The 25,769-nt window shown below is 54.1% G+C and overlaps 13 protein-coding genes across 13 annotated transcripts; 7 read left to right on the top strand and 6 right to left on the bottom strand.

Annotated features, from left to right (window-relative positions):
- Positions 1-250: 250 nt before the first annotated feature.
- Positions 251-1,794, top strand: ASPACDRAFT_61185 (uncharacterized protein; the record flags this gene model as incomplete). Its single annotated transcript, XM_020203636.1, has 5 exons — positions 251-446; positions 632-709; positions 802-924; positions 987-1,040; positions 1,148-1,794. 5 exons carry the CDS (start codon positions 251-253, stop codon positions 1,792-1,794), a joined length of 1,098 nt encoding a protein of 365 aa, XP_020055746.1.
- A 560-nt stretch (positions 1,795-2,354) lies between these two features.
- Positions 2,355-3,572, bottom strand: ASPACDRAFT_79303 (DUF3602 domain-containing protein). Its single transcript, XM_020205372.1, has 6 exons — positions 3,479-3,572; positions 3,274-3,356; positions 3,109-3,139; positions 2,958-3,027; positions 2,763-2,885; positions 2,355-2,682 (listed from the first exon to the last, which is right to left on the bottom strand). The coding sequence occupies exons 2-6, from the start codon at positions 3,311-3,313 to the stop codon at positions 2,551-2,553; spliced, it is 396 nt and encodes a 131-aa protein (XP_020055745.1). The 5' UTR covers positions 3,314-3,356; positions 3,479-3,572; the 3' UTR covers positions 2,355-2,550.
- Positions 3,573-3,956: 384 nt separating this feature from the next.
- Positions 3,957-5,923, bottom strand: ASPACDRAFT_79295 (putative mitochondrial phosphate carrier protein). The gene is made up of 7 exons (XM_020205371.1): positions 5,749-5,923; positions 5,362-5,673; positions 5,115-5,279; positions 4,811-5,064; positions 4,409-4,754; positions 4,333-4,352; positions 3,957-4,269 (listed from the first exon to the last, which is right to left on the bottom strand). The coding sequence occupies exons 2-7, from the start codon at positions 5,647-5,649 to the stop codon at positions 4,200-4,202; spliced, it is 1,143 nt and encodes a 380-aa protein (XP_020055744.1). The 5' UTR covers positions 5,650-5,673; positions 5,749-5,923; the 3' UTR covers positions 3,957-4,199.
- A 415-nt stretch (positions 5,924-6,338) lies between these two features.
- ASPACDRAFT_30001 (putative cystathionine beta-synthase (beta-thionase)) lies at positions 6,339-6,939 on the top strand (the record flags this gene model as incomplete). The annotated part of the gene is made up of 2 exons (XM_020199695.1): positions 6,339-6,443; positions 6,505-6,939. The coding sequence occupies 2 exons, from the start codon at positions 6,339-6,341 to the stop codon at positions 6,937-6,939; spliced, it is 540 nt and encodes a 179-aa protein (XP_020055743.1).
- A 400-nt stretch (positions 6,940-7,339) lies between these two features.
- On the bottom strand, positions 7,340-7,923 carry ASPACDRAFT_61181 (vacuolar ATPase assembly integral membrane protein VMA21; the record flags this gene model as incomplete). Its single annotated transcript, XM_020203635.1, has 3 exons — positions 7,340-7,476; positions 7,540-7,628; positions 7,820-7,923. The coding sequence occupies 3 exons, from the start codon at positions 7,921-7,923 to the stop codon at positions 7,340-7,342; spliced, it is 330 nt and encodes a 109-aa protein (XP_020055742.1).
- A 799-nt stretch (positions 7,924-8,722) lies between these two features.
- On the top strand, positions 8,723-12,100 carry ASPACDRAFT_29818 (uncharacterized protein; the record flags this gene model as incomplete). The annotated part of the gene is made up of 1 exon (XM_020199665.1): positions 8,723-12,100. The coding sequence occupies one exon, from the start codon at positions 8,723-8,725 to the stop codon at positions 12,098-12,100; it is 3,378 nt and encodes a 1,125-aa protein (XP_020055741.1).
- Positions 12,101-13,172: 1,072 nt separating this feature from the next.
- On the bottom strand, positions 13,173-14,825 carry ASPACDRAFT_120785 (tRNA-dihydrouridine(20) synthase (NAD(+))). The gene has a single exon (XM_020196378.1). The coding sequence runs from the start codon at positions 14,680-14,682 to the stop codon at positions 13,327-13,329; it is 1,356 nt and encodes a 451-aa protein (XP_020055740.1). The 5' UTR covers positions 14,683-14,825; the 3' UTR covers positions 13,173-13,326.
- A 1,031-nt stretch (positions 14,826-15,856) lies between these two features.
- On the top strand, positions 15,857-17,116 carry ipp1 (inorganic diphosphatase IPP1). Its single transcript, XM_020205370.1, has 5 exons — positions 15,857-16,155; positions 16,228-16,347; positions 16,408-16,751; positions 16,806-16,889; positions 16,943-17,116. The coding sequence occupies exons 1-5, from the start codon at positions 15,979-15,981 to the stop codon at positions 17,079-17,081; spliced, it is 864 nt and encodes a 287-aa protein (XP_020055739.1). The 5' UTR covers positions 15,857-15,978; the 3' UTR covers positions 17,082-17,116.
- A 64-nt stretch (positions 17,117-17,180) lies between these two features.
- ASPACDRAFT_1888971 (mitochondrial 54S ribosomal mL53 protein) lies at positions 17,181-18,212 on the bottom strand. Its single transcript, XM_020198502.1, has 2 exons — positions 17,996-18,212; positions 17,181-17,908 (listed from the first exon to the last, which is right to left on the bottom strand). The coding sequence occupies exon 2, from the start codon at positions 17,858-17,860 to the stop codon at positions 17,540-17,542; it is 321 nt and encodes a 106-aa protein (XP_020055738.1). The 5' UTR covers positions 17,861-17,908; positions 17,996-18,212; the 3' UTR covers positions 17,181-17,539.
- Positions 18,213-18,369: 157 nt separating this feature from the next.
- ASPACDRAFT_79292 (putative protein transport membrane glycoprotein Sec20) lies at positions 18,370-19,840 on the top strand. The gene is made up of 3 exons (XM_020205369.1): positions 18,370-18,805; positions 18,891-19,138; positions 19,211-19,840. Exons 1-3 carry the CDS (start codon positions 18,492-18,494, stop codon positions 19,807-19,809), a joined length of 1,161 nt encoding a protein of 386 aa, XP_020055737.1. The 5' UTR covers positions 18,370-18,491; the 3' UTR covers positions 19,810-19,840.
- A 233-nt stretch (positions 19,841-20,073) lies between these two features.
- Positions 20,074-21,897, top strand: ASPACDRAFT_79291 (M18 family aminopeptidase). Its single transcript, XM_020205368.1, has 6 exons — positions 20,074-20,169; positions 20,223-20,284; positions 20,337-20,438; positions 20,500-20,635; positions 20,684-20,776; positions 20,828-21,897. The coding sequence occupies exons 1-6, from the start codon at positions 20,094-20,096 to the stop codon at positions 21,847-21,849; spliced, it is 1,491 nt and encodes a 496-aa protein (XP_020055736.1). The 5' UTR covers positions 20,074-20,093; the 3' UTR covers positions 21,850-21,897.
- Positions 21,898-22,159: 262 nt separating this feature from the next.
- Positions 22,160-23,643, top strand: ASPACDRAFT_79290 (DSC4 family protein). Its single transcript, XM_020205367.1, has 2 exons — positions 22,160-22,449; positions 22,596-23,643. The coding sequence occupies exons 1-2, from the start codon at positions 22,214-22,216 to the stop codon at positions 23,524-23,526; spliced, it is 1,167 nt and encodes a 388-aa protein (XP_020055735.1). The 5' UTR covers positions 22,160-22,213; the 3' UTR covers positions 23,527-23,643.
- ASPACDRAFT_120778 (ATP-dependent Clp protease proteolytic subunit) lies at positions 23,634-25,203 on the bottom strand. The gene is made up of 4 exons (XM_020196377.1): positions 24,908-25,203; positions 24,826-24,844; positions 24,545-24,712; positions 23,634-24,418 (listed from the first exon to the last, which is right to left on the bottom strand). Exons 1-4 carry the CDS (start codon positions 25,082-25,084, stop codon positions 23,958-23,960), a joined length of 825 nt encoding a protein of 274 aa, XP_020055734.1. The 5' UTR covers positions 25,085-25,203; the 3' UTR covers positions 23,634-23,957.
- Positions 25,204-25,769: the final 566 nt, after the last annotated feature.

The following is a 25,769-nucleotide window of genomic DNA, read 5'->3' as shown; positions in this document are numbered from 1 at the left end:
GTTCTGGTCGCTCGTTCCTCTCGTTGGCTGGACTGAGTCGTGCAGTTCTGAAACCGCGAACAAAAACGTGCAAAAACCACAGAAAGGCAGAAATCGTTGCCAGCGATCATCGTTCGATCCTTGGCAGTTCCCACCTGGATCGTGCTTGCGCTCCACACCCGCCGCCATAGCTAAGACAGCGCGCTGCGCAAACCTGCTGCAGTTGTTGGTTATCAGGCGCTAAAGCAGGAGTCCCCGACGATAAATAACCATGGCCACCTCCCAGTCGGTCGCGCCTCCTCCCAGGCATAATCGGGGTTACAGTTTTAGTGGGAAGTCGAACAAGTCTCAACAGTCGGGCCATTCCAGCAAGAAAAACCAACTCACTGAATCCGCCGAAGAGAAGCATCGCCGTCATCTCAACACTAAAGCCGATCCGATGGTTGCTATGAGCGAAGCGCAGCCTAGTACGTCTCTACCCGGAAATTCCCCCTTATCGCACTTCCTGGCCAGCTTGACTCCCCCGACAATTCTCCTTTTTGGTTTCTTCCTACCATTCTATCCCCAAACACTGTTTACTCCACTTTTCGCCAAGCTCTCGCGTCGCTCGGGTGGCTTTGCGCAGACCTTCCCGACTAACTATGTTTCCTAGATACGGTTGCTCTCGAAGAGTCGACGCTGGGTTCCTTGCGGACTATGCAGCACAAGGATCAGTACGGCAATGTCATTAGTACGTTTACCTCCCTTCAATGTCTCAGATGTGTTCGTTCATGCGGGGGAGCCTTTGTACTAAACCGTTTCCCCCTTTCTTTCCTGAAATAGCTGATCCCGACCTTTCAAATCCTACGCGCCCGAGATTTGAGCGCCCGCTTGACACTATCCGTTCCTTCGAAGCTGCGATCTATGGATCATACAGCAGTAGGCCTGTGTCGTACGCAAGGACAGGTGAGTCTATCCCCCTTACTTCGGCAGGCTGATTCCGGCATCAAATTAATGATACCTAGCAGAGGAATCAACACCCGCGACGCCAGAGTACAGCCGACGGGGAAGCTACTATGGAGGTACGACTCACTCCTCCCTCACCTACCAGGAGGCATGCGCCTCGCATTGTCAACGTGCTGGTCTGTCAATGGCGAAGTTTCACTGTGCTAATTGAGGGTCCCTACAGCGCCCAACGGAGGGTATTCCAGCAAAGCGCACTACGACCAGAATGGCTACCACAACAGCCGAGGCACCTATTCGCGACCGGACAGCTACGTGGAGAACGGCAACGGCCAAGCCGACAACTACTACCCCTACAATCATGGCGGCGGCGGCCGACCGCGACCACGCCACCAAGCGCGGATGAACACCGAACAGAGCGGATATTCGCAGCACGCATACCAAAAGTCGTACGACAATGTGACTGCTGCGTCTGGCTCGGGCTCGGGCAGCAACGGCGAGACCTGGGCCAATTCGACGGACCCAAGTTCGGTCAACAGCTCGAACGATCAGTTCCACCACCAGCAGCAGCAACTACAGCAACAACAACAACAGTATCAGCAGCAGCAGATGGCCGAGAGCTACGGGTTTCAAGGGTTCGGCGCAGGTCCCAGTTTCGAAAGTGGTCAGCCCGCCGCCGCCGGTGGACGCATCAACTTTGGCAGCAGTAATCCTCCAGCCGTTGATCCCAACGCCGGGGGCCCCGTCGGAGGTGGTCCACCGCCCACGGCGGCGAACGGCCGTCGTCATCTGCGCAAAGCGACAAACGACACCGAGATGAGCAATGATTCGAAGCGCAAGAGCTGGTTCAAACGTCGCTTCAGCAAGAACTAAAATCAATTCCCCTCCCCGATTCGACGATCCTGGTGGTCGCCCTCGTCCCTTTTTTTTTCTTCTCGTCTCCTTTCTTTGTATGGGTGTACTGCAGTCAAAACCGGCGTTCAAACGGAGCTTCGCTTAACACCTTCCCTTTGACAACATGCTTGCGCTGAACACGACAACACTGGGATTACTCGGCATGGATTATGTACGTTTTCGCTCGAGGAGTTGGATTCGTTTTTGTTTCGAGTTCACTCGTGTAATTATTTGAGGCTTTCTTTCTCCTTTCACATTTCGCATGAGGTTGATGGGTTGACGAGACCATGATACACGGAATGCCTTGCTCTCCTTTTTATGATATTTGATGGAACCCCTGCCCCCCTTACCCAGGCATTGTTTTTTCCTCCAATAGATTTCTGATGTTGTCCCGATACCAATGGCGAATCTACCGATCCTTTTTAATGAATGGACAAACGAAACGAGAACTTGGTTTCATTCAATCCAATCTTTATACTTCGATTCTTTGGTGTTTTCATTATACCTATGATAGACGGTGTATGGGGAAGTACTGCAGAAAAATGGAGTAATCATTACCAACACTACCTAGTACTGTACCTCTTCTCTAGTATCTGACTCGTAATCGCAAACAACCAAACAAACCAGGGAATCAACCAAGAAAAATCCAAGCCCGAGACAGAAAAAGACAACCCACCTCACCTCACCTCTCTACCCCGTCCAATCTATATATACCACCAACAGTACAGCATCAGCTTACTTGCGCCCGAAAATCTTATACTTCAATTTATCCGCCAACCCTTCATACTGATCATGCCGGTGCTGATGCTTCTTCTCCTTCTCCTTGCGGTGTTCCTCGTCGAGATGCACGTTGCCTTGTCCGCCGCGCTGCCCCAGCCACAAGAAAATGAGCATTCTCTTCGAGCATAAAACGGTTCTTCACTCTCCGAGATGGGGGCTGTGCTTACACCAGTATGATAATCCCCATCGACGGACTGCCGGATCGCCAGCTCGGGAATCATTTCCGCGTCGTGCGGCACCTTCGAGGTGGGACGGACATGCGGGGAGCCGATGTTGCCTGCTCCGCCGCGCTTTTTGAGGCGGGTTAGATTGGGTTTGTGGGATGGAGATGGGCAAGGGGGGTGGTGGTGGTGGTGGCTTACACCGGCGGAGTAGGCACCGTCGCCTTGGTCGCCGTAGACACCTTCACGGACGATGGCAGCGTCGACGTATCTAGATTCATTCAACGGGTTGTGGTTAGGGTGTTTGTTTGAGGTTTGAGGGGCTGGGTGGATGGGGTGGTAGGTGGTTTACTCGGTTGAGTCGGCGCCGATGTTGCCTTGGCCTGGTGCGTTCCTTGTTAGTATGGATGAGTCCGGGAGTTGGGGGAATCGGGGTCGGGTTCGGTGGTGGTGGGAGGGTGGGAGATAAGGATGAGGTTTGCAAGGGACGAGGGATGGTTCGGGGTGGATTGCGTACCTCCTCGGCCGTGCGATACGATGGGATCGTGTTCGCCCATTTTTTTTATTCTTTTGAGGTGTTGCGAGGGTGGGTTTTATGGTCTGCTGGTTGGGTGTTCAGCAGTTAGTTTGGGGTCGCCTGATGGTTGATTGCGCGATAGCGGGATGCGATGCGATGGAGTAGACAAGTTGGGCGCAACGGTTGAGGGGGACGGTTGACATACCTTGTAGATTGAAGAGGAGTTGTCTTGGGTTTAAAGACTATGCGATCTATTTGCGCGCTCAATGTCAAGGGGAGCGAAAGAGTATGTCAGATGTGACTGAAATATGGTGGCGGGAGGAGGTTCGTCGCAATATATAATAGCTCGTGTCGCAACGGATTACTGCCCTAGTAAGTTACTTTGTCGGGCTGAGCCACCGCGCCTTCGGAGTGTTTCGAGTGTTCGAGATGACTCTCCCACCCGAGGTCAAGGGACCATGGAAAACTTAATCTCTTCTAGTGTTCTAGTTTCAGTCCCACCTAAAGGGCTGCAGGCGCAGGCGTCTTGCCCATCGGCTAATCATTGAGCGAACTGGAAGTTACTTTACTAAGTTTACTCACATCCGTAGTTAACTTATCGTATCTCCAGCCATGCGCGGCCAGGGGAGATGACGTCTTGATACTGATAAGATGCTCCTCCGGGTGTGATTGGTTCCATGCGTGACTAAAGCGGGTTTGTCCGCCGATGATAAGGCCTCAGGCGCAGATTGCCGCCCTGCCCCTGTTTTTTATCACCGGCCTCGGTGCTCGCTGCTGAGCCTGCCACAAGTGCAAATAATCTCATCATTGTACGGAAATGCTGACTACCCCTTCTCAGAGATAACTACAGTACGTTTTGCAGGGCCGAGAAAAGTGCATACAGATCAGACAAGACCATTGAAAGTGGCCAAAGCATCTACTCACCACTACTTCTTCTCCGCAGCTGGGCCTCCGCCGGTCGTTGGCAGACCCATGAAGATCTTGAACGAATCGTAACTGTCACAAGTCAGCTCCTGTCTGAGAAAAGATCGACTGTGATGGTCATGAGGTAATACGTACATCATCCATTGAAGTCCGGTCTATACGTGATATGCTGTCAGTCAGAATCCCTAAGATTAGACCAAGGAAGACTTACCAAGGTGCCGATCATGACAATACGGACGGGAAGACCATTCCAGAGGCCGCGGTATCCAATGTCCTTATAGATGCGACTCATCGCTGCGCCGAAGGCTTCGCCAGGCTGACGGTTGGCATTCAGCTTGCTGACCATCACATCGGCGGGGTGCGACACAACTGCGCAAAGGATACCGGCCAGGTATCCACCAGTGAAGGCCACGGTAGTCTGGGCACCCTTGTTGTAGTCGGACTTCTGACCGGGAAGGTAGTTGTAGATCATCTCCACGATGGTCTCAAAGGACGCGAACTTCATCATGGTGTACGGAATCTGACGGCCCCACAATGGATAGAGACCCTTGTATAGACTGAATAGGTTAGCCACTACCTTTCGACTATATGACAGATAAAGAACGCTACTCACCCAGCCACGCCCTCTTTGGAGACCACGTTGGAGATGCCAGTGAAGGTCGACCGGATGTCTGGAGGAATGGTTGTCTGCATACGTACTTTGACGCCCTCAAAAGGACAGAGGGCTACGTCAGCGATAAACTCTGCAGACGCACTGGCAGCCAGGTACAAAGAAGTCTTCCATCGAGTCGCGTTTTCCACGCCCACAAGGTCACTGTAGAACTTCTTGAAGTACTCGTAGCCGCCGTATTTGAATGCACCTTGGGCCTTTCAACGAGTCAGTAAGAAAGGGTGATTGCACGGACACCCGCGCTTACGCTGTAACCAAAGAAGGTTGGTCCCCAGCCAGTGAATACTCCTCGCAATCCTTCAGCCCCACGGATTGTGCGGAATGCCTCTAAATTGCTCTTGTATAGGAGAGGATCGACCTGACGGCGACACTTGATCAAGTCTAGAGGGGTCACAGCGGTGTGGGTCAAACCCTATGCACGGGGCAACTATTAGTACTCTAAGGATCGTGTACTCTGTAGAGTAAGATTATCCCATGCATGGTATGATACTCACGCAGGCAAGCAGTCCACCGACAGTGCAAGCCGCATAGTATTTGGGAGTCCATGGTTCAATCTTGCCTGTCTTGGCTTGAGCCTTCTGGCTTGCAAGGTCGAGCTCCCGAGTCGCTTCCTTAGCCAGCGCGTCTGCCTTCTTCTTGGTATCCTCAATCACGCTCCAGGCAGGAAATGGCTCTCGCTTCTGCATTTCCGGCGCTGCCGACGGCTGAGGATGCGAGCCGGATTGCCCCAGTGGATGCTGAGAGGAAAATGCTTGCGCGATCACGCCTCCAGTAGGAAACATGATGGCTAGAATGGTCCAGTCGCGCTGGAAAGCACGTTAGGGTATTCCCAGTGAAAAGTGTGATGGCTGATAGATGAAACCCTAGAAAGCTGGACTGACAGGCTCCTTATCTATGAGTATGTCTACAATTGGCCCCCACTTTCAGCGATGGAGATAGAGCGGAGTTAAAGAGCATGAAAGAATTGATCGACGGCAAGCTTGGGACCCTCTGAGTAACCAAGCACGACGTGAGCTGAAAACAGAAAGGTTTGACCACGGAAAGTGTGGAGCTTCGGTGATGTCTTCGGGATGGAAGGGTTTGAGGAATGGGGAAAGGTGGAAGTGATGACAATAAGCTTGAGGGGTGGGAAAATGGACGGTTCTGCCGATTCATGACGTCGCACGGGAGCCAGGCGGAGGCTAACCCGTTTCAGCTCATCCCACCAACTGGCAGGCCCGCTCGGCGATGGATTGAATTTTGGACCCGACCACTTAACTTACCACCTGACAGTGACCGAGTGGATTGCTTGACTCACGCAATATCAACCTCACCTGTTCATTTCCACGCCGTCCAAACCCGGAATTCTAAGTTCGCTCCCCGACAGCCGTTGTCGAATTGAAAGCTCCGTGCATCACCAAGCGAACGGACCCCTCAGTCCCCCCGTACCCCTCCCTCACTTTCACCATTCCTACTACCACCTCCCCCCACCATGGCCTCTTACTTGAGCGCAAGTGAGGCTTTCGCCCAACAGAAGCTCGCTCAGGATGCACAGCAGCCGGTCTCGCAGTCCGCCTGGGCCGACAAGTACCGTGGTGTCAGTACAACGCTACCCCAAGATATGGGGACTCTCTCAGAAAACTGACTTGCGAATCTAGGCCACGATCGAGGACCTTGACCCTCCCCCGGCGCTGTCTGTCTTCTCCGACGACCCAATCTCCTCTGCTCTACTCGCTGCGTACGAGCGCGATTACACACACCTCACCGTCATCTCCTCGACGAAACGCTCTCTCCTCGGATACCTGAGCATTCCCCGCCTCAAGGAATTGCTAAAGGAGGGCGCCGTGAAGGAAACCGACTCAGTCTCCGCTGCCATGCAGCGGTTCAACCGCAAGCGAGGCACATACCAAGTGATCACGATGGAGACCCCGCTGGAGGAGCTGGAACAATTCTTCGAGAGCGAGACAGATGCCAGTGGAGCCAACCGGGCTAAGCAGACCTTCGCGGTTGTCACAGATGCGTCGCGCAAGTTCGTGCTCGGCGTGGCGACCAAGGCGGACTTGGAGGAGTTTGTCAAGAGGCGCCCGACTTGATTTGAATATATTATTCTTCTTCAATCTGGCCCAATGTTTGATTCCCTGGACGGCCCTTCTCCAAGCTTAGCAAACGCATCCCAAGGCGCGGTTTCCCTACACCCTGGTTCAGATAAAGCCCTTTGCCTACACTCTCCCAAAACCTCGACACCATTACTAGGACTATAGGCGGTCTGCCAGCGTATTGCTTGTTGCGATTGGACAACAATGGTCTACGCCTGACGATAAGCGCCGATACTCGGTCACATTAGGACTTGCAAATTGATATTCTGGAGCAATCACCCATAGACACATGATAGATGCATAGCATACACGAAACTGCCCTTGAACGCCCATAGATCAAACACCTGGTATTGAATGATATTGAAAACAAAGACTGAGTCATACTCGGAACCCGCAACTACTGCGCCTTCTTCTCTTTCTGCTTGGCATCGGCCTCTCTCTCCGCCTGGTCGTCCTTCCACGCGACGTAGACGTAGGAGAAGAGGACGATGTTGGCCATGATGGCTGCAACGATGCCGCCGACAGTGGCGCTTCCTGAATTTCCTGGTCAATACTATGCCTTTCTTTTGCAGAGGGATTACTCCCAGGGCAACGTACCACCAATGAAATCAACCGTGACAAAGTAGATGCCAATAGGTGCAACCACCATAGCGGCGGAGAAGCCCAGCAATTTCATAATCACATTTCTACAGGATCAACTGTCAGTGACGGCTGTATCTCCACACCATTCAGGACAGCACGAGCTGCTCTGCTTTGACTAGATGTAATTCAGGTAGCCGAACAGGCCATCCCCGATGTATAGGGTTTGGGGCCCAACCCGAGCAGTAGGCCATGGGGCGTAGAGTGGCCCCCAACATGGGGAATTGGATGCACTTACGTGGGAACCGCAGGGGTTACATCCGAGTCAGAGGACTTCTCGGACTTCGACGGAGTGACAACATCATTAGCAGAGGATTTATCGACTGCGCGACGAGCGGACATTGTGGACTGGTCTGTGGAGGTGGTGATAGTGATCGTGATGGCGATGGGGGTGATGTTTAATGATTGGCGGTCCACGTGTCAGTGAAGGTCTGCGAAGGTGTGAATAGATTGCTCGGGATGAATGTTAGGGCGTAACACTGTTATAAATGGATAGTGTTGGTTTTCTCGATCAGACACCTTTCTTGCTGATTTAAAGGAGAAGGAACAATAAACACTTCGGCTTAACAACACTTGAATATTGCAGTGATGGTAATTGCGGGTGAACTCATCCCGGCTTCCAGCAGATTCGGGCTGCTGATTGGTTCCCCATCGGATAGATGTTGGAGAACACTTGGAATGGTACGGAAAGGCAACACTGTACAAGTTGATAGACAATTCCAGGCAACGAACATGAAGGAGAATCAATTAGGTGTTGTACCTAAATCAAGCTCCTAGTAAGTATATTAATAGACGATCAGTGGCTGTCTCACTGGCCGCACTCCCCTTGTACAAGCGACATCAAACTGCCTTTCCTGGGCTTAATTGAAGCGCCACTTCACGTGATCGATCGCGTCTGGGCGCGTTTTGCGGAGAAAAACCCAGAGAAACTCAACTTTACTTACGGTGCTTACCGTGTTGGAGGAGGCAATCAATTCGTCTGTTCCGCTCTCTCTCTCTCTCTCTGCCTCTCACACTCTAGCCAGAGACTCCCCCCCCCTTTCTTTACTTCACCATTTCCCCAATTTCCCCTGGCGCATGACGAAATTTCTGTTTTCATTCTCTTAAACTCCCAATTATCTCTTTGAAGAGTCATTCCGTCATGGAAGACTCAGTGCCTGACTCCCCTGTGAACGACAAAAAAGTCGTTCCCGGTACTCCAACCAAAGAGGATACGCAATATGAGACGGTCGCCACCGTTCCTGTTACTCACCACCAAGCGGTGGCCACTCAATCGCTGACCCCGGCCTCTCAGCGCTTCACGCAACCGACCCAGCTGGTTGACAATCCGTACACTGCGAAGGGCACCTCCGTGGTACAAGTGGCCGCCTCTTCCCCGCTAGGTCCTACCTCTTCCCCCTCCCGTCCGACCCCGAACGCTGGCCGTCTCTCCAACCTGATGGCCCCCAGCGGCACGATGTTCCGGCCACCGGTCTCTGCAGGCCCGGCGAAGCGTGCCCCGGTCATCGATCTCGAAGATGACGGCCCCACGTATCGAGGCGGGTCCTCTGACGAGGATGTTCCGAACCTACAAAACCCCGACATCAAACCAGCCATGTTCACCAAATCCTCGCGCAGTCCGGATAAGGTCGCGGACTCGCCGATCGACCGCTTCAAGGAGATCACCACCAGCGCTATCTACAACCCTGCGAAACGCCCCGCCGCGCAGATGGACCCCACACCGAAAGGGATGGCCGTCAAGAAAGTTCGACAGGATGGCCCTTCGCGCGCCCAGCCCGTCGACGGGCAGTACTCGCTCGACAGTATCGAGGACTATAATATCAAGATCAAGGTGCAAAGAATGCTCAAAATCATGCCGCAGAAGTCCGTCCAGTCCTGCGTGCAAGCGCTCGTAGCGAAGCGCGGAAACTACGAGGACGCGCTGGATCTCCTGGCCAGTGCGGAAGGAAAGGATGGCTCATCTGAGGACGAACTGTCCATGTCGCGCCAGTCGAATGCGGCCCCGGCGGCGAAGCAGCAGATCAAGGCGAGAGGGACCATCCAGGACAAATGGTCCGCGGCGAACCTGCAGAGGACGCTCGCCGCGCAGAAGCCGGCGGCGGCGGCACAGGCGGAGGACGATGAGGCCAAACCGCGCAGACGACTAATGAGGGGGCCCAAAACCCGGGTTTCATCTCCGAGCCCCGTGCGCTCGGAGTCTCGTCCCCAGTCCCGCCCGGAACCTGATGCGGAAACCCCTCCCAAGAAACCGGGTCGTTTGGTGCAGGGGCGCAGACCGGAAACTCCCCGGCGCTCGGAGTCTCCAGAAGCCATAATTATCGACGATGACTCCGACTCGGACGTCGAGGAAGCGGTTGGCGATATACAATTCGATCTCAAATTACTGAAATTTTTCAACACATGCAGCGTCTTGGACCTGGCGGATATTGCTGCTATTACTGAGGAAGTGGCACAGCATGTAATTTCGCACCGGCCATTTAGATCTCTGGACGAGGTCCGCGCCGTGCCTGCCCCGGTGAAGGAAGACACGAAGCCGAAGGGGGCCCGCGGTCGCAAAACGCCCAAGCCAATTGGCGACAAGATCGTGGATAAATGTGTTGATATGTGGGTGGGCTACGATGCCGTCGATTCTCTCGTCGCGCGCTGCGAAGCGCTAGGCAAACCGATTGCAGCGGAAATGAAAAAATGGGGAGTGGATATCTTCGGGAAGAAAGACGGAGAGTTGGAGCTGGTATCCATCGATCCTAGGGATTCTCAGTCGCATGACTCCGGCATAGGAACCCCAGCAAGCCAACCCTCGGATGAGGATAGTGACGGGCCCGCGCCCGGTGGGGTGGCGCCCGCACGCAAAGGACGATTCATCTCCCAGCCTTCAATCATGCGAGATGACTTGAAGATGAAGAACTATCAAATTGTGGGTATTAACTGGCTCTCATTACTGTTCGAACACGAGTTGAGTTGCATCTTGGCCGATGATATGGGTCTGGGAAAGACCTGTCAAGTCATTGCCTTCTTGGCTCATCTTTATGAGAAGGGATTCAAGGGGCCACATCTCATTGTCGTACCTGCATCTACCATTGAGAATTGGCTGCGTGAATTTCAGAAGTTTTGCCCTACCCTCTCTGTCATGCCTTATTATGCCGGCCAGGCTGAGCGTGCGGAGATCCGGGAGACGATTGAGGATAACAGAGACAGCATCAACGTTGTCATCACCACTTATACCATTGCGAAGGGCAAGGTTGATGCGCACTTCCTTCGCAATATGGACTTTTGCGTTTGTGTTTATGACGAGGGACACATGTTGAAGAGCAGTACCTCGGTGCTATACGAGAAGTTGATCCGCATCCCGGCACGTTTCAGACTTCTATTGACGGGTACACCGTTACAGAACAACCTACAAGAGCTGGCTTCCTTATTGGGATTTATTCTTCCCAAAGTGTTCCGAGAGCGCAAGGATGAGCTCCATCACATCTTCGCGAACAAAGCGAAGACCGTCGACGAGTCACACTCCGCATTGCTTTCCGCGCAGCGTATTGAACGCGCGAAATCGATGCTGAAGCCTTTTGTGCTACGACGCAAGAAGCATCAGGTCATCGATCTGCCTGCAAAGATCTCCCATGTCGAGTACTGCGAACTCAACGACGCGCAGCGACAAATCTACGAGCATGAACAGGAGGAAGTTCGGAAGCTGCTGGCGGATCGCGCCGCGGGCAAGAAAACTGGCAACAAATCCGCTAATATCCTCATGAAACTCCGTCAAGCAGCCATTCACCCATTGCTGTACAGACGCCACTACACCGATTCCATTCTCAGCCGCATGGCCAAGGCCTGCCTCAGAGAGGAACAGTTTTCCCAATCCAACCCGGACATTATCTTCGAGGAACTTCAACCCTACAACGACTACGAATGCCACTCAATGTGCGTGAAATACCCGGCACTAAGCCGGTTCGCCCTCAAGAACAACGAGTGGATGGACTCGGGCAAGGTGGCCAAGCTCTGCGAGCTCCTCCGGCGCTTCCAGGAGAAGGGCGACCGGACACTCGTCTTTTCGCAGTTCACCATGGTGATGGACATCCTGGAGGACGTGCTGGAGCACGAACAGCTCGGCTTCGTGCGCCTGGACGGCCGCACCAACGTCGAAGACCGGCAGTCGATTCTCGATGCATTCCACGAGCGCACCGACATCCCCGTCTTCCTCCTGTCGACCAAGGCCGGCGGCGCGGGCATCAACCTGGCGTGTGCCAACAAGGTCATCATCTTCGACTCCAGCTTCAACCCGCAGGAAGACGTGCAGGCCGAGAACCGCGCCCACCGGGTCGGCCAGACCCGCGAGGTGGAGGTCATCCGGCTTGTCACCAAGGACACCATCGAGGAGCAGATCTACGCGCTCGGCCAGACGAAGCTGGCCCTCGACCAGGCGGTGGCCGGGGAGGACGCCGCCGAATCCAAGAAAGCGGAGGATGCGGGCATGAAGGCGGTCGAGAATATGGTTCTTGCGGATATGGAGCACCAGTCATGATTTGTTGCATTGCATATGTGAACTTGGGTTTTGATGATAGACATTTCCGGGTTGTACTTTGTTAATTTTCCCCTTCATTTTGTGATGATACGCTTGTTCAGTACGGAGAACTCGGCTTGGCGAGTTCTGCTTTTTCACGTTACGTTCTTGTTTAGAAGAAAGGACCCTTTCCAGGGGCCCTGCATGGCAGATGAAAGGATATCTTTACACATCTAATCAGCGAACCTCGAATCTTTGTGCTTTGGCATCGTTCTCAAACCCATCTGTGGTTATCTACTTCGATGATTGTTCGTTTTCCCTGACAGGTGTCTTGCGCATTTTGATCATATGGAGATGCTTCCAACTCAAGGATACACTATCGGCGCAATTACACCCCGAATTCGCCCCATTCCTCTTCCTCGTTTTCTGAGCTTTTATCTACCGCGTGCATCGCAGTACATCTGCTGCTACTTCCCCTTCACATGTTCTTCTCTTCTTATCTTCTTCACCCGCCCCCCCCTCCTCTTCGACGATTGAAAGGGAACATACACATACACATCATTTCAAAGAAGGAAACGAGGCGAAATAGAGATAGAAATAAAATGAATGACGCTTGATATATGGGTACCCGCCTGGGCGATTCTAACGAACGCATGCTCGATCCGAAACACTTTTATTTTCTGTCTGGGCATGTTCAGGGCTGATGGCAATGGCAATTGCTTAGAGCTGTGTCTCTCTTTCCCCCCAACTGCCTGGATTCATTAATAGAGTCAGCAGATATTCGAAACGAGGTGGGGTAATGCTATGATTGATATTTATTCTCGTTCTCGTCGTAGCCGAGCCCTACTATCCTTTTTGGTCGAGGCCTCGCCCGTGGATTTAGAGCATTGTTTTAGGTCAGAAAGGCTATCACCTCTGGCTAGAGTCATTTGACTTTGAGCGGTCGATGTTGTGCTACTTCGTGGCCGATGGTCTATCGAGTTGTTCTGGTTCTTATACAAAGGGAGAAACATAAGGGATGGATGATGGTATGTGCCTTGTTGATTAAAGAACATAATAAGGTGGGAATCTAAAATTTCTAAACACAAAGTAACAAAAACCAAACCAACCGAGAGCAATCTTCAACACCGGGTAATGCAATCGCAGAAAACGAGTTGATACAGAAAGAAAAAAAAAGCGTGAATACATGAGGTGATAATAGGTAGATAAGGGATGAATCATGCTATCGAAGACTGTGCGGGCAGAAATTATGCGGCAAGTTCCTGTTTCGGGGCAGTGACAGCTTCAGCAGCAGCAGCCGCAGCAGCAGCCGCAGGATCGACGTCCGTCGTGTTGGTGACGGATTTGGTAGGGGGAGGGATCGAGTTGGTGCGAATTGGGCCGCCGGCGTGGGAGAGGACGGGGGAAGTGGGCTTCGAGCGCGAGGCACCACCGTTGCCGGCCGCGCGGGCGGTTTCATTCTTCTCGAGAGCGTTCCGCACGGCTTTGCTGACGGCGTCGCTGGTGTCGTTGTTCTTGTTCGTGGTCTTATCCGCGAGTCCCAGGATCTCGTCGACGCGGGTCGCCGCGGGGATTAGGTCCTCGAAGCCCAAGGCATGGCAGGTGTCGACGTAGGTGCGGGCGGATTTGAAGCGGTGGGCTTCGGGGGACTTGCCCGGCACGAAGATGTTCAGCAGGTACTTGGTGTTGCCGAAGCGGTTCTCGGACTCGAGACAGAACTGCATGTAGTCGTGGACCATCTCCTTCCAGGGCAGGAGGCCGCCCTCGGCCTCCGTGCGGAACGCGGACATGTTCGCCTCGGCGGCGGTGGCGATCATCGCGCCGTCGACCCCGTATTCCTGCATCAGGGCCAGGCCGTCCTCCTTGTTGGCGACGTCGCCGTTGACGACGCACGCCACCCCGGCCTCGTGGCAGATGTCCCGGATCATGCACAACTGGTCGCGGATGGCGCGCTCGCGGGGCCGCATGGGCGGCGTGCGGCAGTGGATGGTCAACCCCGTGATGCCGGTCTTGACGAGTCGCGAGACCAGCGCGCGCGTCGGCTCGGGGTCCTCCCGGTCCAGCAGCCGGATCTTGACCGAGATGCCGATCTGGTACGGGTTGCCGACCTCGCGCACCAGCGTCTCGAGGATCGCGACGAGTTTGTCCGGGGTTCTGAGCAGCGCGGCGCCCATCCCGCCGCTGGTGCTAAAGGGCTTCGGGCAGCCCGAGTTTACGTCGATGCCCGCGACGTCGCCGGCCACGAGCTTGGCAGCTGCCACGGCGATCTCGGGCGTGGCAGTGCCGATCTGAAAGATGAGTTTGCCTTTCTCGCGGACGGGATCGAGGCGGTAGATGACGGACTCCTGGGTGGCCTTCTCGGTGCGGCCGCCATTGGAGGGGGTGCGAGTGAATTCGATGGTGCCGTTGCGGGGGTTCACGCGGCGGACGGCGCCTGCCAGGGCACGATCGATGGTCTCGGGGCCCCAAACGAGGTCGGCGCCATACTTGAGGGCGAGAAGCCGGCAGGGAAGTTCACCGGAGCGCACCATCGGAGCCAGGACGACTTTGCCGCGGTAGTCGACCCCGTTGGCGGGGATGGGGACACGAGGAATCGAGGTCATTGCGGAGCGGAGGTGTCGTAGGAAGCTTAGCATAGCATTTCTTGGCGGGTTCGAGCTTTTCTATGCCTTAGTTGAGTATATCCAAGCAAGAGAGCTGAGTTCAGCTTTCATTCGCGAGCAAGACTGAAGATTATGGATTGTCAAGACGTTGAAGTTTATTCGAGTTTCTAGATCGAGATGGAGGCGGAGAACGAAAAAGTGCCAGATCACGTGGTGATATACGATAAGGTTTTTCTCGCCTTACAGCTTACTCAGCCAGCGGGAATCCAACTAACTTCGACTGCAAGTTAGTCCGTCCCGGAGGAGTACCTGCCAAGACCTGCTGACATCGCAGGGGATGAGCAATTGAGCGATTGAAGAGGCAATGGCGCACATGTGAAAGATACTATGTCAATTGAACAACGTACAAGGACTTGAATCAATGTAAATGGGCCAAAAAGTCTTAATGGTACAGATGTAAGGATATTCATAGGCTGAAAATAAGGAGGAAGCCACCCAAGGACAATAGGATTGACTCCATAAGTGGAACGAACGGTACTGGTGGAGTGGGTGCAATCCAAGGCCAGCCAGGGTATTCGTCCTCACCGAAAAGAGGAACAAGAGGCAGAAGGAAAATGGTGTCATCTGCAGGGTGTTGCCACTAGCCTAGGTGAACTCATGCATACCAGTAATACCAACCTCAAATGCAGGTGGTCAGAATAACGTACTGGGGGACTGGAGGTGCATAGAGCATAGCTCCATACTGCTGCTACTGCTGCCGTGACAGCAGCAGCTGCCGAGATAGAAGGAGGAAAGTGTCCGAGGTTGTTTTGGTTGGCGTCTTTTTTTTTTCTGCTTCCGTCCGATTTTCTTTCCCGATCCCTTCATCCTCCTTGAACCTACCTTTAGTTATAACAATTGACATCCCCTGGGTTAAAACCAAATACTGTATACCTTACAAATCGACCCTATCAATTCCTCTCTACCTCCTGTCGTACTTCAATGTTCCTGGGGGTTAGTCGTGGACCAGTGTCAGCACTCCGGTTGCCCACCGCCTGGAGTCCGATAGTCGCCCGCCGCACTGTTTCTGAGTCTTGCTGTTCGTCCGTTTGTCGCACATCCGCAACGCTGGCTCCCCCCACCAAACAAGCCCCCTCCCCCCCTCCTCCTCCCGCTACCTCCTCCTCCTCCTCTTCTTCTCTCTCCCCTTCTTCTTCTTCTTCCCCTCTTCGTCCATCGGTTTTGTCTGCTTCAAACCGTACTGCTCTTTTAGCTAGACACCTTTCTACCGTGTCCGCTACTACACAATCGCCCACCATGTCTTACACCGTCCGTAAGATCGGCCAGGCCAACACCCTGGAGCACCGTGTCTACATCGAGAAGGATGGCAAGCCCGTCTCTCCCTTCCACGACATCCCCCTTTACGCCGATGAGGCCAACAACATCTTCAACATGGTTGTTGAGATCCCCCGTTGGACCAACGCCAAGCAGGAGGTACCCAAGCCCAATACATACCCCGCCACGTCCACCCTCGACCATCACAGCTGACCCCCTGTTGCCGTCCAGATCTCCAAGGAGGAGTTCCTCAACCCCATCAAGCAGGATGTGAAGAAGGGCAAGCTCCGTTACGTCCGTAACTGCTTCCCCCACAAGGGTTACCTCTGGAACTACGGTGCCTTCCCCCAGGTATGTATTTTTCCCGCTGTTGCCCCTCATTGGCCCTCCCTCATCTCACAACTGGTGTAGACCTGGGAAGACCCCAACAACATCCACCCCGAGACCAAGGCCAAGGGTGACAACGATCCGCTCGACGTTTGCGAGATCGGTGAGCTTGTCGGCTACCCCGGTCAGGTCAAGCAGGTCAAGGTCCTCGGTGTCATGGCCCTGCTCGACGAGGAGGAGACCGACTGGAAGGTCATTGTCATCGACATCAACGACCCCCTTGCTCCTAAGCTGAACGACGTTGAGGACGTCGAGCGTCACCTCCCCGGTCTTCTCCGTGCCACCAACGAGTGGTTCCGTATCTACAAGATCCCCGACGGAAAGCCCGAGAACCAGTTCGCTTTCTCCGGCGAGTGCAAGAACCAGAAGTACGTTCCCGATCGATGGTTGATGCATGTAATTGTTGTACTAATCCATTGCAGGTACGCTCTGGAGGTCATCCGCGAGTGCCGTGATGCTTGGGAGAAGCTGATCTCCGGCCAGGCCCCCAAGGGTGATGTCAGCATGTACGTTATTCCTGAACCCATCTACAAAGAAGTTTTGACTGACCCGCTTCCAGTGCCACCAGCACCTACGAGGGTGTTGAGCGCGCCGACGCTTCCAAGCTCGCCAGCATCCCCAAGGGCGAGAACCTTCCTCCTGCCCCCATTGACGGCAGCGTTGATAAGTGGTTCTTCATCTCCGGTGCCGCTGTTTAAACCTGTACAAACCCTAAAATCGAATCCTATTCCCCCACCTACGGGTGATTTACATACTTCAAACTTCTCTTACAAAAGTTCTTAATCGTAGCAATAGCCATTAAAGATATCAGTTGGACATTGTAAATGGTTGATCTATAAAAAAGCGTAAAAAAACAGAACAATGATAATCAATAGCTGGTATATACACATGTCCGTGAATAACATGATAGATAATACAGGTCGCGAAAACAAGTCCTGATGACTTCCACTTATGCCGCAAATGACAATGCGCGCGTCCCTAGATCTCAAAGAGTCAAGGACAGACGATGCACAGAAGCCACCAGGATTGAGCCCGACATCCTCCAGAGCCGTAAGATATCCGGCGCAATAACCTTCCCTGCTTGCTCTCTTCATTCTTCGCGCCCGGTGCCCCCCCAACCAAGCCAACGCTCCAATCCAGACAGCCAGAAATAAACTCAGCCCTTCAACGTCTCCTCGCGCTCAATCACCCGCCCTACGCGGGCAATCTCCTCGATGACATCCCCGATCCGCATCTCCCGCTCCGCGATGGGGATGCTCACCTCCTTCCCGTTCTTGAACCCGACCACCAGCTCGGCCGGCTTCGTCGAGTGCCGCGGTAGCTGCGTCACCTTGATGTCGATATGCGTGCCGCTCGAGGCCGGGACGGTCGAGGGATTGCGGAGCAGCGAGAGCAGCAGGCGGCAGGGGCGGGCGCTGCGGGCCCAAGGGTTGAAGGTCGTGCGGAAGGAGGAGATGGTGGCGATTGGGATGGACATTTTGATTGTCGCTTTGTGCTTTTGTGTATTATGAAAAGGTCAGATGGTCTGCGTTTGTATATAACAGGTTAGGATTACTTGGGTAATTCTTTGTTGGGGGGGGGGGGTTTGGTGGGAAAGCGTGATGGGACTTACGGTGACACTTTTTTTTCTCGGGGGTGTGCTTGCGATTGATGATAGGGATTATGGGTTGAGTAGGTGAGAGAGATAGCGGGTGAGGTTGCGCGCGCACAGCAGCTATTGAAGAAGGAATTTAACACGCTCTAATAAATCGTTTTTTTTGCTGTATCTACACCAAGACCAGGCAGGGCCTGGATTATTCCGGCGGAGGATCGGGGTCGCTGTCTCTGTGTGTGTTTGTCTTGGATGCAAACTGTGAGTTAATAAGTCTGGATGCCTCAGGAATGAATGGATTTCTATCGGTACGGGGGTTTAGATACGGGAAGCTAGCCGATGACGCTGTTGCTGTTGCGGAACGGACACATCGACATTTTTACCCCCCTCTTCATACTTTCTTCATTCTCTCGTTACATACACATCATTTTTGTTCTATTGAGCGTGGGGCTCATCTAGGAGCTTTGTGTTATATGCGATTCGAGTGTGATTGTCTTCTTATCATCGACTAATCACAATGTCATTGACGGAACTCCAGTCCCGACTGAAGGAGCTCTCGACCGCTCTGGCCAATATCCACCCGCTGGTTTCTCGACTGCAGAGTTTCACGACCGCTATTGGACAGGGTGATGACGCGCGCTTGGAGCTGGGGACGGAGATCCATACGCTTCTGAAAGGGGCGGAGGATCAACTGGAGCTGTTGCGGGTGGAGGTGGAGGGTCTCGAGGCAGGTCCCGAGAGTCGACGAAAAGCGGTGTTGGATAACGAGAAGGAATCGGAGAGGGAGCGCGTGGTCGCGCTGGCGGGGCGCTTGACTGAGGAACTGAAGAGGTATGTGTGTTTCTTCATGGGAAGTCTAGATCTATTGAGTCTGGCGAGATCTCGGGATACAGATGGATGTTTATACCGAACGCAGGACAAGAAGAGACTTCCGGAACGCACAGCTACAGGCGAAACGCAATGCGGAGACTGCACGCCGTAAGGAGAGGGAGTTGTTGTTCTCCCGGTCTCAGAGCGCCGAGAGGAAGAACCAGCCCGCCGAGAAGCTGACGCAGGATGAGATCGTGAAGAACGCTTCGAACGATGTTACGGCGGCGCTGCGGCGGACGCATCAGTTGATGCAGTCCGAGTTGTCGCGGAGCCAGTTTGCGCAGGAGACGCTAGGTTCGTTGCTGTTGCTGTTGCTGCTGTCCTGCACGCCTCTGAAGCTAACTATTTGTCGCCAATTCTTCTCAGAGCAATCCACCGCCGCCCTCTCGTCGCTGTCGGAATCTTACACGGACCTGGACTCGCTCCTCGCCTCGTCGCGCAACCTCGTCGGTTCTCTTCTTCGGTCGCAAAAATCCGACACTTGGTACTTGGAGACCGCGTTTTACATTCTTCTTGGAACTATCGCTTGGCTTGTCTTCCGACGCATACTTTACGGTCCTCTGTGGTGGCTTGTGTGGCTGCCAGTGCGACTACTGGCACGATCTACTTTTGCGATTCTAGGTGTGGTGGGCATCACCAGTCGGGCAGTGCAGGCCTCTGACTCTGTTACTCCTGTCGCGCGGTTGGTGCAAGAGACCCCGGTTGTGGCTCCGAAGGTGGAACCGACAGTCCAGAGTGCGGAGCAAGAGGCAGTATGGGACCAGGTCCCTGTCACGGATGAAGCGGAGGAGGACCGCTTGATTGACCAAATCGGCGAACTGGTAGAGGAGATTGAAAAACAGGAGGAGACCAACATAGACGACATCTCGCCGGAGGAAAGGCAGAGGCAAGCGGAGCTGCCAAGGAATTCTAAGAAGAGGATGTTTGAAGCTACCGAGGTTCCCCACCATAGGGATGAACTATAGAAGCATATATCTATAGCGAATTCAATGTCTTGATGATGTGTCTGTCACCAAACTGTAGATGTAATAAACGTATGACCGATCAATAGGTAGACGATGACTATAAAGAGCACGGCGATTGTGTATGGACTATGGATGGACCTTTCCCCGCTTCCAAGCTGTCAATGAACTGACCGCCTTGGCATGATCTCCGTCATGGCCACTATGAACTTATCCGTACTTTGGCCCATTCTTTTCTCCTCCGCACCACCCCACGGTTTCTCGGTCAGATCCCAAGGTCCTCCAAAATGACTTCCAAGCTCGCCCAGAACCTGAAGCAGCCGGCTCTGGACTTTTTGTCCTTTGTCAATGCCTCTCCCACCCGTAAACTCCGCCCTAATCATACTGCCTTATCTGTGCCTGACCGTTCCATATAGCCTTCCATGCAGTCCAATCCGCAAAGGATCTCCTCGCGAAGGCTGGCTTCCAAGAAATCAAGGTACGGACGATCATCTCACAGAAATTGAGATGGGCTACTAATACCGCTGCAGGAGAAGGATCCTTGGGCATCCACCTGCCGTCCCGGCGGAAAATACTATGTTACTCGCAACCAATCTACCATCGTAGCCTTTGCTATCGGCAAGAAGTGGCAGGTATGTACCTAGTCAACAATCCTACCTCACTACTGGGTGAACTGACACTGATACTCAACAGCCTGGTAACCCCATTTCTATGATTGGGGCTCACACCGACTCCCCCGTGCTGCGGGTCAAGCCTGTCAGCAACAAGCGTGGGGAAGGCTATGTCCAAGTGGGTGTCGAGACCTACGGAGGAGGCATCTGGCACACGTGTGCGCTTACCCGGTTCCTACCATGTACTCGATGCTAACTGCTCAAAGGGTTCGACCGTGATCTGGGAGTTGCAGGCCGGGCTATGGTGCGCAACGGCGACGGCTCAATTGTGCAGAAGCTGATCAAGATTGACCGGCCTAGTATGAACTATCTCTGAGAATTTCAGGGTGTATGACTAACGAGCTTTATAGTTCTGCGTATCCCTACCCTGGCTATCCACCTTGACCGCCAGGAAACTTTCTCCTTCAACAAGGAGACCCAGCTCTTCCCCATCGCCGGCCTCGTGGAGGCCGAGCTCAACCGCACCGGTGCCGGTGAGACCACCAAGGCTGAGAACAACGCTGCAGAAGATGACGGAGAGTTTTCCCCTCTGAAGGCGATCACCGAGCGCCACCACCCTTACCTGGTCGAGCTCATCGCTGCCGAGGCCGGTGCCAAGCCTGCCGATATCCTCGACTTCGAGATGATTCTGTTCGATACGCAAAAGTCCAACCTGGGTGGTTTGTTGGATGAGTTCATCTTTTCTCCCCGTTTGGACAACCTGAACAGCTCTTTCTGTGCTACCGTCGGCCTGATTGACTCGGTTGCCGATGCTTCGGCCTTGGACAATGAGTCGTCCATCCGTCTTATTGCTCTGTTCGACCACGAAGAGATTGGCAGTCGTACCGCTCAGGGCGCCGACTCCAACATGCTTCCTGCCGTGATCCGTCGTCTCTCGGTGCTGCCGTCGACGGCCGGCGGTGATGCTGAGGTTTCCACTGCCTATGAGCAGACTCTGTCCACCTCATTCCTTCTTTCTGCCGATATGGCACACGGTGTTCACCCGAACTACTCCCCCAAGTACGAGAACGACCACCGGCCGCAGATCAACAAGGGGCCTGTGATCAAGATCAACGCCAATGCACGCTACGCGACCAACTCTCCCGGAATTGTTCTTCTACAGGAGGTTGCCCGCAAGGCCGCCGAGGACGGTGGTGAGGGCGTGCCTCTCCAGCTGTTCGTTGTTCGCAACGACTCCAGCTGCGGCAGTACCATTGGTCCCATGATGTCAGCTAAGCTGGGCGCTCGTACTCTGGATCTGGGCAACCCTCAGCTCAGCATGCACAGTATCCGCGAGACTGGAGGTACATATGATGTCGGCCATTCCATCCGGCTGTTCACGAGCTTCTTCAAGCACTACGCCGACCTCTCCAAGACGATTTTCGTGGATTAGAGTAGATAATAGTCCATAGTATAGCCTGTTTATAAGAGATACCTCAGTAACGTTCAGCTAGTGTTGTAGTGCGGCTCAGCGCTAAATGTTGTTGAGACACAGTATTATGAGTGACTTACTGTAGTTAGTAGCATCAGCTCCGTCGGACCGAGGAAGTCCCGCAATCGCCTGACGCAGCTGCCTGGTCCTTCTCCGCCTCCGCTTCCGCCCTCCATTCCATCTCCTCCACTCCACTTCTCCTGATTAACTACCTGATTAACCGTCAGCGTGAACCTCACTTCCCTTACCTTCATCCTTCCACCCTCAACCACCCCCACACCTTCTTAACTCTCCGATCTCATCATCCATGTCCTCATGACCCTCTATGACCACTCCAGATGTGTATCGAGATGCGGAATACCTCGCTGACGTGTCCGGCTTATCGCCCGGCCTCGTCGCCGGACCTCCGTCCAGCAGCGGCAGCACCATCGGCAGCAACGGCAGTTACGATGAGCGCATGAAAAAGATCCAATCCACCGCCAAGGTAGCCTTCATCGATCGGCTGCTCCGCGATCTCGATATCCTCATCTACTGCGAGCTGTCAGCGCTGTATTATATGGAGTGAGCAATTTGGCCCCATATCTCTCTTTGCCATCGTCATTTTGTAGATCTAACATATTATTACATCCGACCACAACCCAACACCCCTCCCTCCCCTCCGTATATTTATCCTATTAACAAGATATAATCTTTTTTCTGCGTGGCAGTTGCTCCATCATCCTCTTCGCCGTCCGCGCCATCGTGCAGCTCATCTTCTTCACCCCGAAAGCCCCGCCCTTCGACCCGACCCGGAACCAGCCCTTCGTCGGCGCCATCTTTCTGAGTAATCTGTTCTGCATGCTCTGCCATACGCTCTTCGCTGCGCCGGAAGCCGGCGAGGAGACCCGCGGGTATATCCACGGGGGCCTATTCATCGACTTCATCGGCCAGAAGGCGCCCGTCCCGCTGGCCCGGCTGCTGTCGATGGATGTGTTGGTTCTACTCCTGGATTTGGTGATGTTGGGGCTGGTGGTGGAGAGGGTTAAGACTGTGGAGGCGCAGCAGCAACAGCAACTGATCAATACGGCGACCGGGCAAGGCTCAAGAAGTAATAATATCCTGAGTGCTATCATCAACGGGATGGGGCGGCAGGATCAGGATCACGATTCCGAAGAGCGGGGCGTTCTCCGGGGTGCGGCCACAGTTCCTACTACAGATGACCAGACTCAGGTCCCAGCCAGTCGACAGCCTTCGAGGGAGGAACGAGCTGAGGATCATGACCATGACCATAACACTATGATCGACGAACGGACCGAGTTGCTGGCCGACCCGGCCGAGACGGGCCTGAACCTGGGACGCAGCACGGCCGCGGCGAAGGATAGTCACCCCTTGGATCGGTTCGCCTCGGGCCAGGCAGTGATCATGGACGTGGGGCTGGTGGATGTAGTCCGCGAGCAGTGGCGGTACACTCCGGCGACGACGGGGCGGAATTCGTTGCGGTTCGCGAACTCGCAGCAGGCGGCAGCGTTCATGGCCAGGTTCCGCGATGCAATGAATGGGCGGTCGACGGAGCGGAATGCGCAGACTCCTGCCACTGCCACTGCTACTGCTAACAACCCCAATCCCGCTCCCGATGCCAATGGCATTGTCAGTGCTTAGAAGAGAGGGGTCATGGCTGGCTGCTTTTCATGGTTGATTTGGCTGATGTAGATGCGGGGGGTCTCCTGTATTGTATAGAATAGGTTATAATATACTAACTCTATTTGATAATATACTAACTCTATTTGTTAAATGATGTGGCTTATCATGAGTAAAGTTATTGTCTAACGTCTGACACAATCAAGCAGGATAAGCTGAGTGGAGTGAGTTTCTATCCCCAAGCTCTTCATCATCATCAGTATATGATCGTCAACATCACATAAAAGGTACAACCACGAAAAACACAAAGTTATAAAAGACATGACCCAGGGTATGTATAAACATCAACCTCATCCCCCCTCCCCGTTCTCCTTTCACTCAGAAGGAAGAAAACCAGCTGTAACCAACCCAACAACCCAACCCAGCCCTAACCCGGCCTGATTACCTAGTACCTACTCCTCCCCACCATTCCCATTCCCATTCCCATTCCCATCCCCCTTCGCCTCTCCTCCACCACCATTTTCCTTGGGCCCACCACCGGGCCTCCGATCCAGAATCTCATCCACAATCCCCATCTCCAACGCCTCCTTCGCCCCCATGAAGTAATCCCGCTCCATCAACTTCTCAATCTCATCCAGCGACAGCACTTTCTTGCCCGTGAGATGCCGCTGGTAGATCTTGTTGAGCTGGCTGCGCACGCGCAGGATCTCCTTGGCGTGGATCGCGATGTCGCTGGCCTGCCCGAAGTACCCCCCGGACGGTTGGTGGATCATGATTGACGAGTGCGGTAGGCAGTACCGTTTGCCCGGGTGGCCGCCGCACAGGAGCAGCGAGCCCATGGACGCCGCTTGGCCGACGCAGATCGTGGAGACGGGGCTGGCGATGTAGGTCATTGTGTCGTAGATTGCTAGGCCTGTTTGATCGGATGATTAGTATTAGGTGGTAGGTGTGGTGGGTAGTGGGGTGAGGAGTGGGCATTGGGGAGGTCAGGCATTGGGGTAGCAGGTGGAAGGGTTGGGATTAGGGTAGGTAGACATACCGGCCGTGACCGACCCCCCGGGGGAGTTGATGTATAGGTGAATGGGCTTTTGCGGGTTATCGGCTTCCAGAAACAGAAGTTGGGCGACGATGGAGGCGGACATGGTTTCGTCGACTTCGCCATTGAGGCAGATGATGCGCTCTTTTAGGAGGCGCGAGAAGATGTCGTCTGCGTTGGGCGGGAATTAGTTATGGTTGGTTTGTGGTGGTGGTGAGGGTTATGGAGTTGAGGGTGTGGGTTTGAATTTGAGTGAGCTGATGGATGGATTAAGTATAACGTACATGTGTGCCAGCCTCCGCCCTGATTGTTTGTTAGTGAGCTGTTTTTTTTTGGTTGACAGATCGATGGGGATCTCAAACTTACCACCGTCTCCGTGACAAATGGCGTGGGCGTCCATCCTCGCGCAGGTCGGGCCGTCGATGAAGCTGATAGTGATGATAGCGACGGGATGGAGCTGGTGAAGCTCCGCGACAGGGCCGGGATGGCCGACGGGCGGCTCAATATGCGACTCGCTCGCTGCAGGGGACGAGATGGATTCATTGTGAGTCTATCGCTTGCGAATTCCGAGCGGGTAGGGAGGTAATGGCAAGGAGGAGGCGATGGTCGGAGGGGTGATGGTCGGAGGAGTGGTGTAAGACTGTCGCAGCAGCAGCAGCAGGACTCCGCCTTTGCGCGCCGGGCGTCGGCCAACGTCCAAACCTCCGCGGGTTTTTCTACTCCTCTTGCTTTCTCCACCGACAACCGCTCCGTTCCAGCTGCTCGCCGCGCCATCCACCATCTCCACCAAAGGAGACAATGGAGTGTCTCTACGGTCGAATATCCTATGCGTCATGGCGCTTAAGGCAATTTCGTCAATTATTCAACAATAGCACCACCACCATTCATGGCCCAATTCCCTCTCAGCGCAACAACCACCGCATACGCACTTTATCCACCTCGACCGACGAGCCTGAACCCCAACCTCCGCAATCAAAATCAGCAGATACCGCTCCTAAAGAAACACCTGCCAAACCGCCCCGTAAACCTCGAGCCAAAAAGTCCCCCCCGCCGTCCTCCCTCCTCCCCAAATCACCGTTACTCACCGACCCAAAACCCGGCTACGAGCGCCTGCACAAGAAGAAAGCCCGCGGCAAACCATCGAACCCCAAAGATGATATCTCCACGAACCCCTGGGCCGTGGCGCTGGCCACTCCGATCCGCCAATGCTCGCTGACGGGGCTCCGCA

The sequence above is a fragment of the Aspergillus aculeatus genome (assembly GCF_001890905.1).
Source record: "Aspergillus aculeatus ATCC 16872 unplaced genomic scaffold ASPACscaffold_9, whole genome shotgun sequence".
Lineage (NCBI taxonomy): Eukaryota > Fungi > Ascomycota > Eurotiomycetes > Eurotiales > Aspergillaceae > Aspergillus > Aspergillus aculeatus.
The sequence above is the reverse complement of the archived record's forward strand: the minus strand, read 5'-3'. Positions and strand labels throughout refer to the sequence as shown.

Bases quoted from the DNA above. Each gene is read 5' to 3' on its own strand.
- ASPACDRAFT_79303 (XM_020205372.1), bottom strand. From the start codon at position 3,313: ATGGGCGAACACGATCCCATCGTATCGCACGGCCGAGGAG. The intron at 3,140-3,273 runs GTACGCAATCCA...GGAACGCACCAG, and splicing joins CGTATCGCACGGCCGAGGAG to GCCAAGGCAACATCGGCGCC. The intron at 2,886-2,957 runs GTAAGCCACCAC...CGCCTCAAAAAG, and splicing joins ACGGTGCCTACTCCGCCGGT to CGCGGCGGAGCAGGCAACAT.
- ASPACDRAFT_79295 (XM_020205371.1), bottom strand. From the start codon at position 5,649: ATGTTTCCTACTGGAGGCGTGATCGCGCAAGCATTTTCCTCTCAGCAT. The intron at 4,755-4,810 runs GTGAGTAGCGTT...TAACCTATTCAG, and splicing joins TCCAAAGAGGGCGTGGCTGG to TCTATACAAGGGTCTCTATC. The intron at 4,270-4,332 runs GTACGTATTACC...GACTTGTGACAG, and splicing joins ACCGGACTTCAATGGATGAT to TTACGATTCGTTCAAGATCT.
- ASPACDRAFT_120785 (XM_020196378.1), bottom strand. From the start codon at position 14,682: ATGACCTCGATTCCTCGTGTCCCCATCCCCGCCAACGGGGTCGACTAC.
- ipp1 (XM_020205370.1), top strand. From the start codon at position 15,979: ATGTCTTACACCGTCCGTAAGATCGGCCAGGCCAACACCCTGGAGCAC. The intron at 16,348-16,407 runs GTATGTATTTTT...CAACTGGTGTAG, and splicing joins ACTACGGTGCCTTCCCCCAG to ACCTGGGAAGACCCCAACAA. The intron at 16,752-16,805 runs GTACGTTCCCGA...AATCCATTGCAG, and splicing joins GGCGAGTGCAAGAACCAGAA to GTACGCTCTGGAGGTCATCC.
- ASPACDRAFT_1888971 (XM_020198502.1), bottom strand. From the start codon at position 17,860: ATGTCCATCCCAATCGCCACCATCTCCTCCTTCCGCACGACCTTCAAC.
- ASPACDRAFT_79292 (XM_020205369.1), top strand. From the start codon at position 18,492: ATGTCATTGACGGAACTCCAGTCCCGACTGAAGGAGCTCTCGACCGCT. The intron at 18,806-18,890 runs GTATGTGTGTTT...TACCGAACGCAG, and splicing joins TTGACTGAGGAACTGAAGAG to GACAAGAAGAGACTTCCGGA. The intron at 19,139-19,210 runs GTTCGTTGCTGT...AATTCTTCTCAG, and splicing joins GTTTGCGCAGGAGACGCTAG to AGCAATCCACCGCCGCCCTC.
- ASPACDRAFT_79291 (XM_020205368.1), top strand. From the start codon at position 20,094: ATGACTTCCAAGCTCGCCCAGAACCTGAAGCAGCCGGCTCTGGACTTT. The intron at 20,636-20,683 runs GTGCGCTTACCC...AACTGCTCAAAG, and splicing joins AGGAGGCATCTGGCACACGT to GGTTCGACCGTGATCTGGGA. The intron at 20,777-20,827 runs GTATGAACTATC...CGAGCTTTATAG, and splicing joins GATCAAGATTGACCGGCCTA to TTCTGCGTATCCCTACCCTG.
- ASPACDRAFT_79290 (XM_020205367.1), top strand. From the start codon at position 22,214: ATGACCACTCCAGATGTGTATCGAGATGCGGAATACCTCGCTGACGTG. The intron at 22,450-22,595 runs GTGAGCAATTTG...TCTGCGTGGCAG, and splicing joins TCAGCGCTGTATTATATGGA to TTGCTCCATCATCCTCTTCG.
- ASPACDRAFT_120778 (XM_020196377.1), bottom strand. From the start codon at position 25,084: ATGAATCCATCTCGTCCCCTGCAGCGAGCGAGTCGCATATTGAGCCGC. The intron at 24,419-24,544 runs GTATGTCTACCT...CCGATCAAACAG, and splicing joins CGGGGGGTCGGTCACGGCCG to GCCTAGCAATCTACGACACA.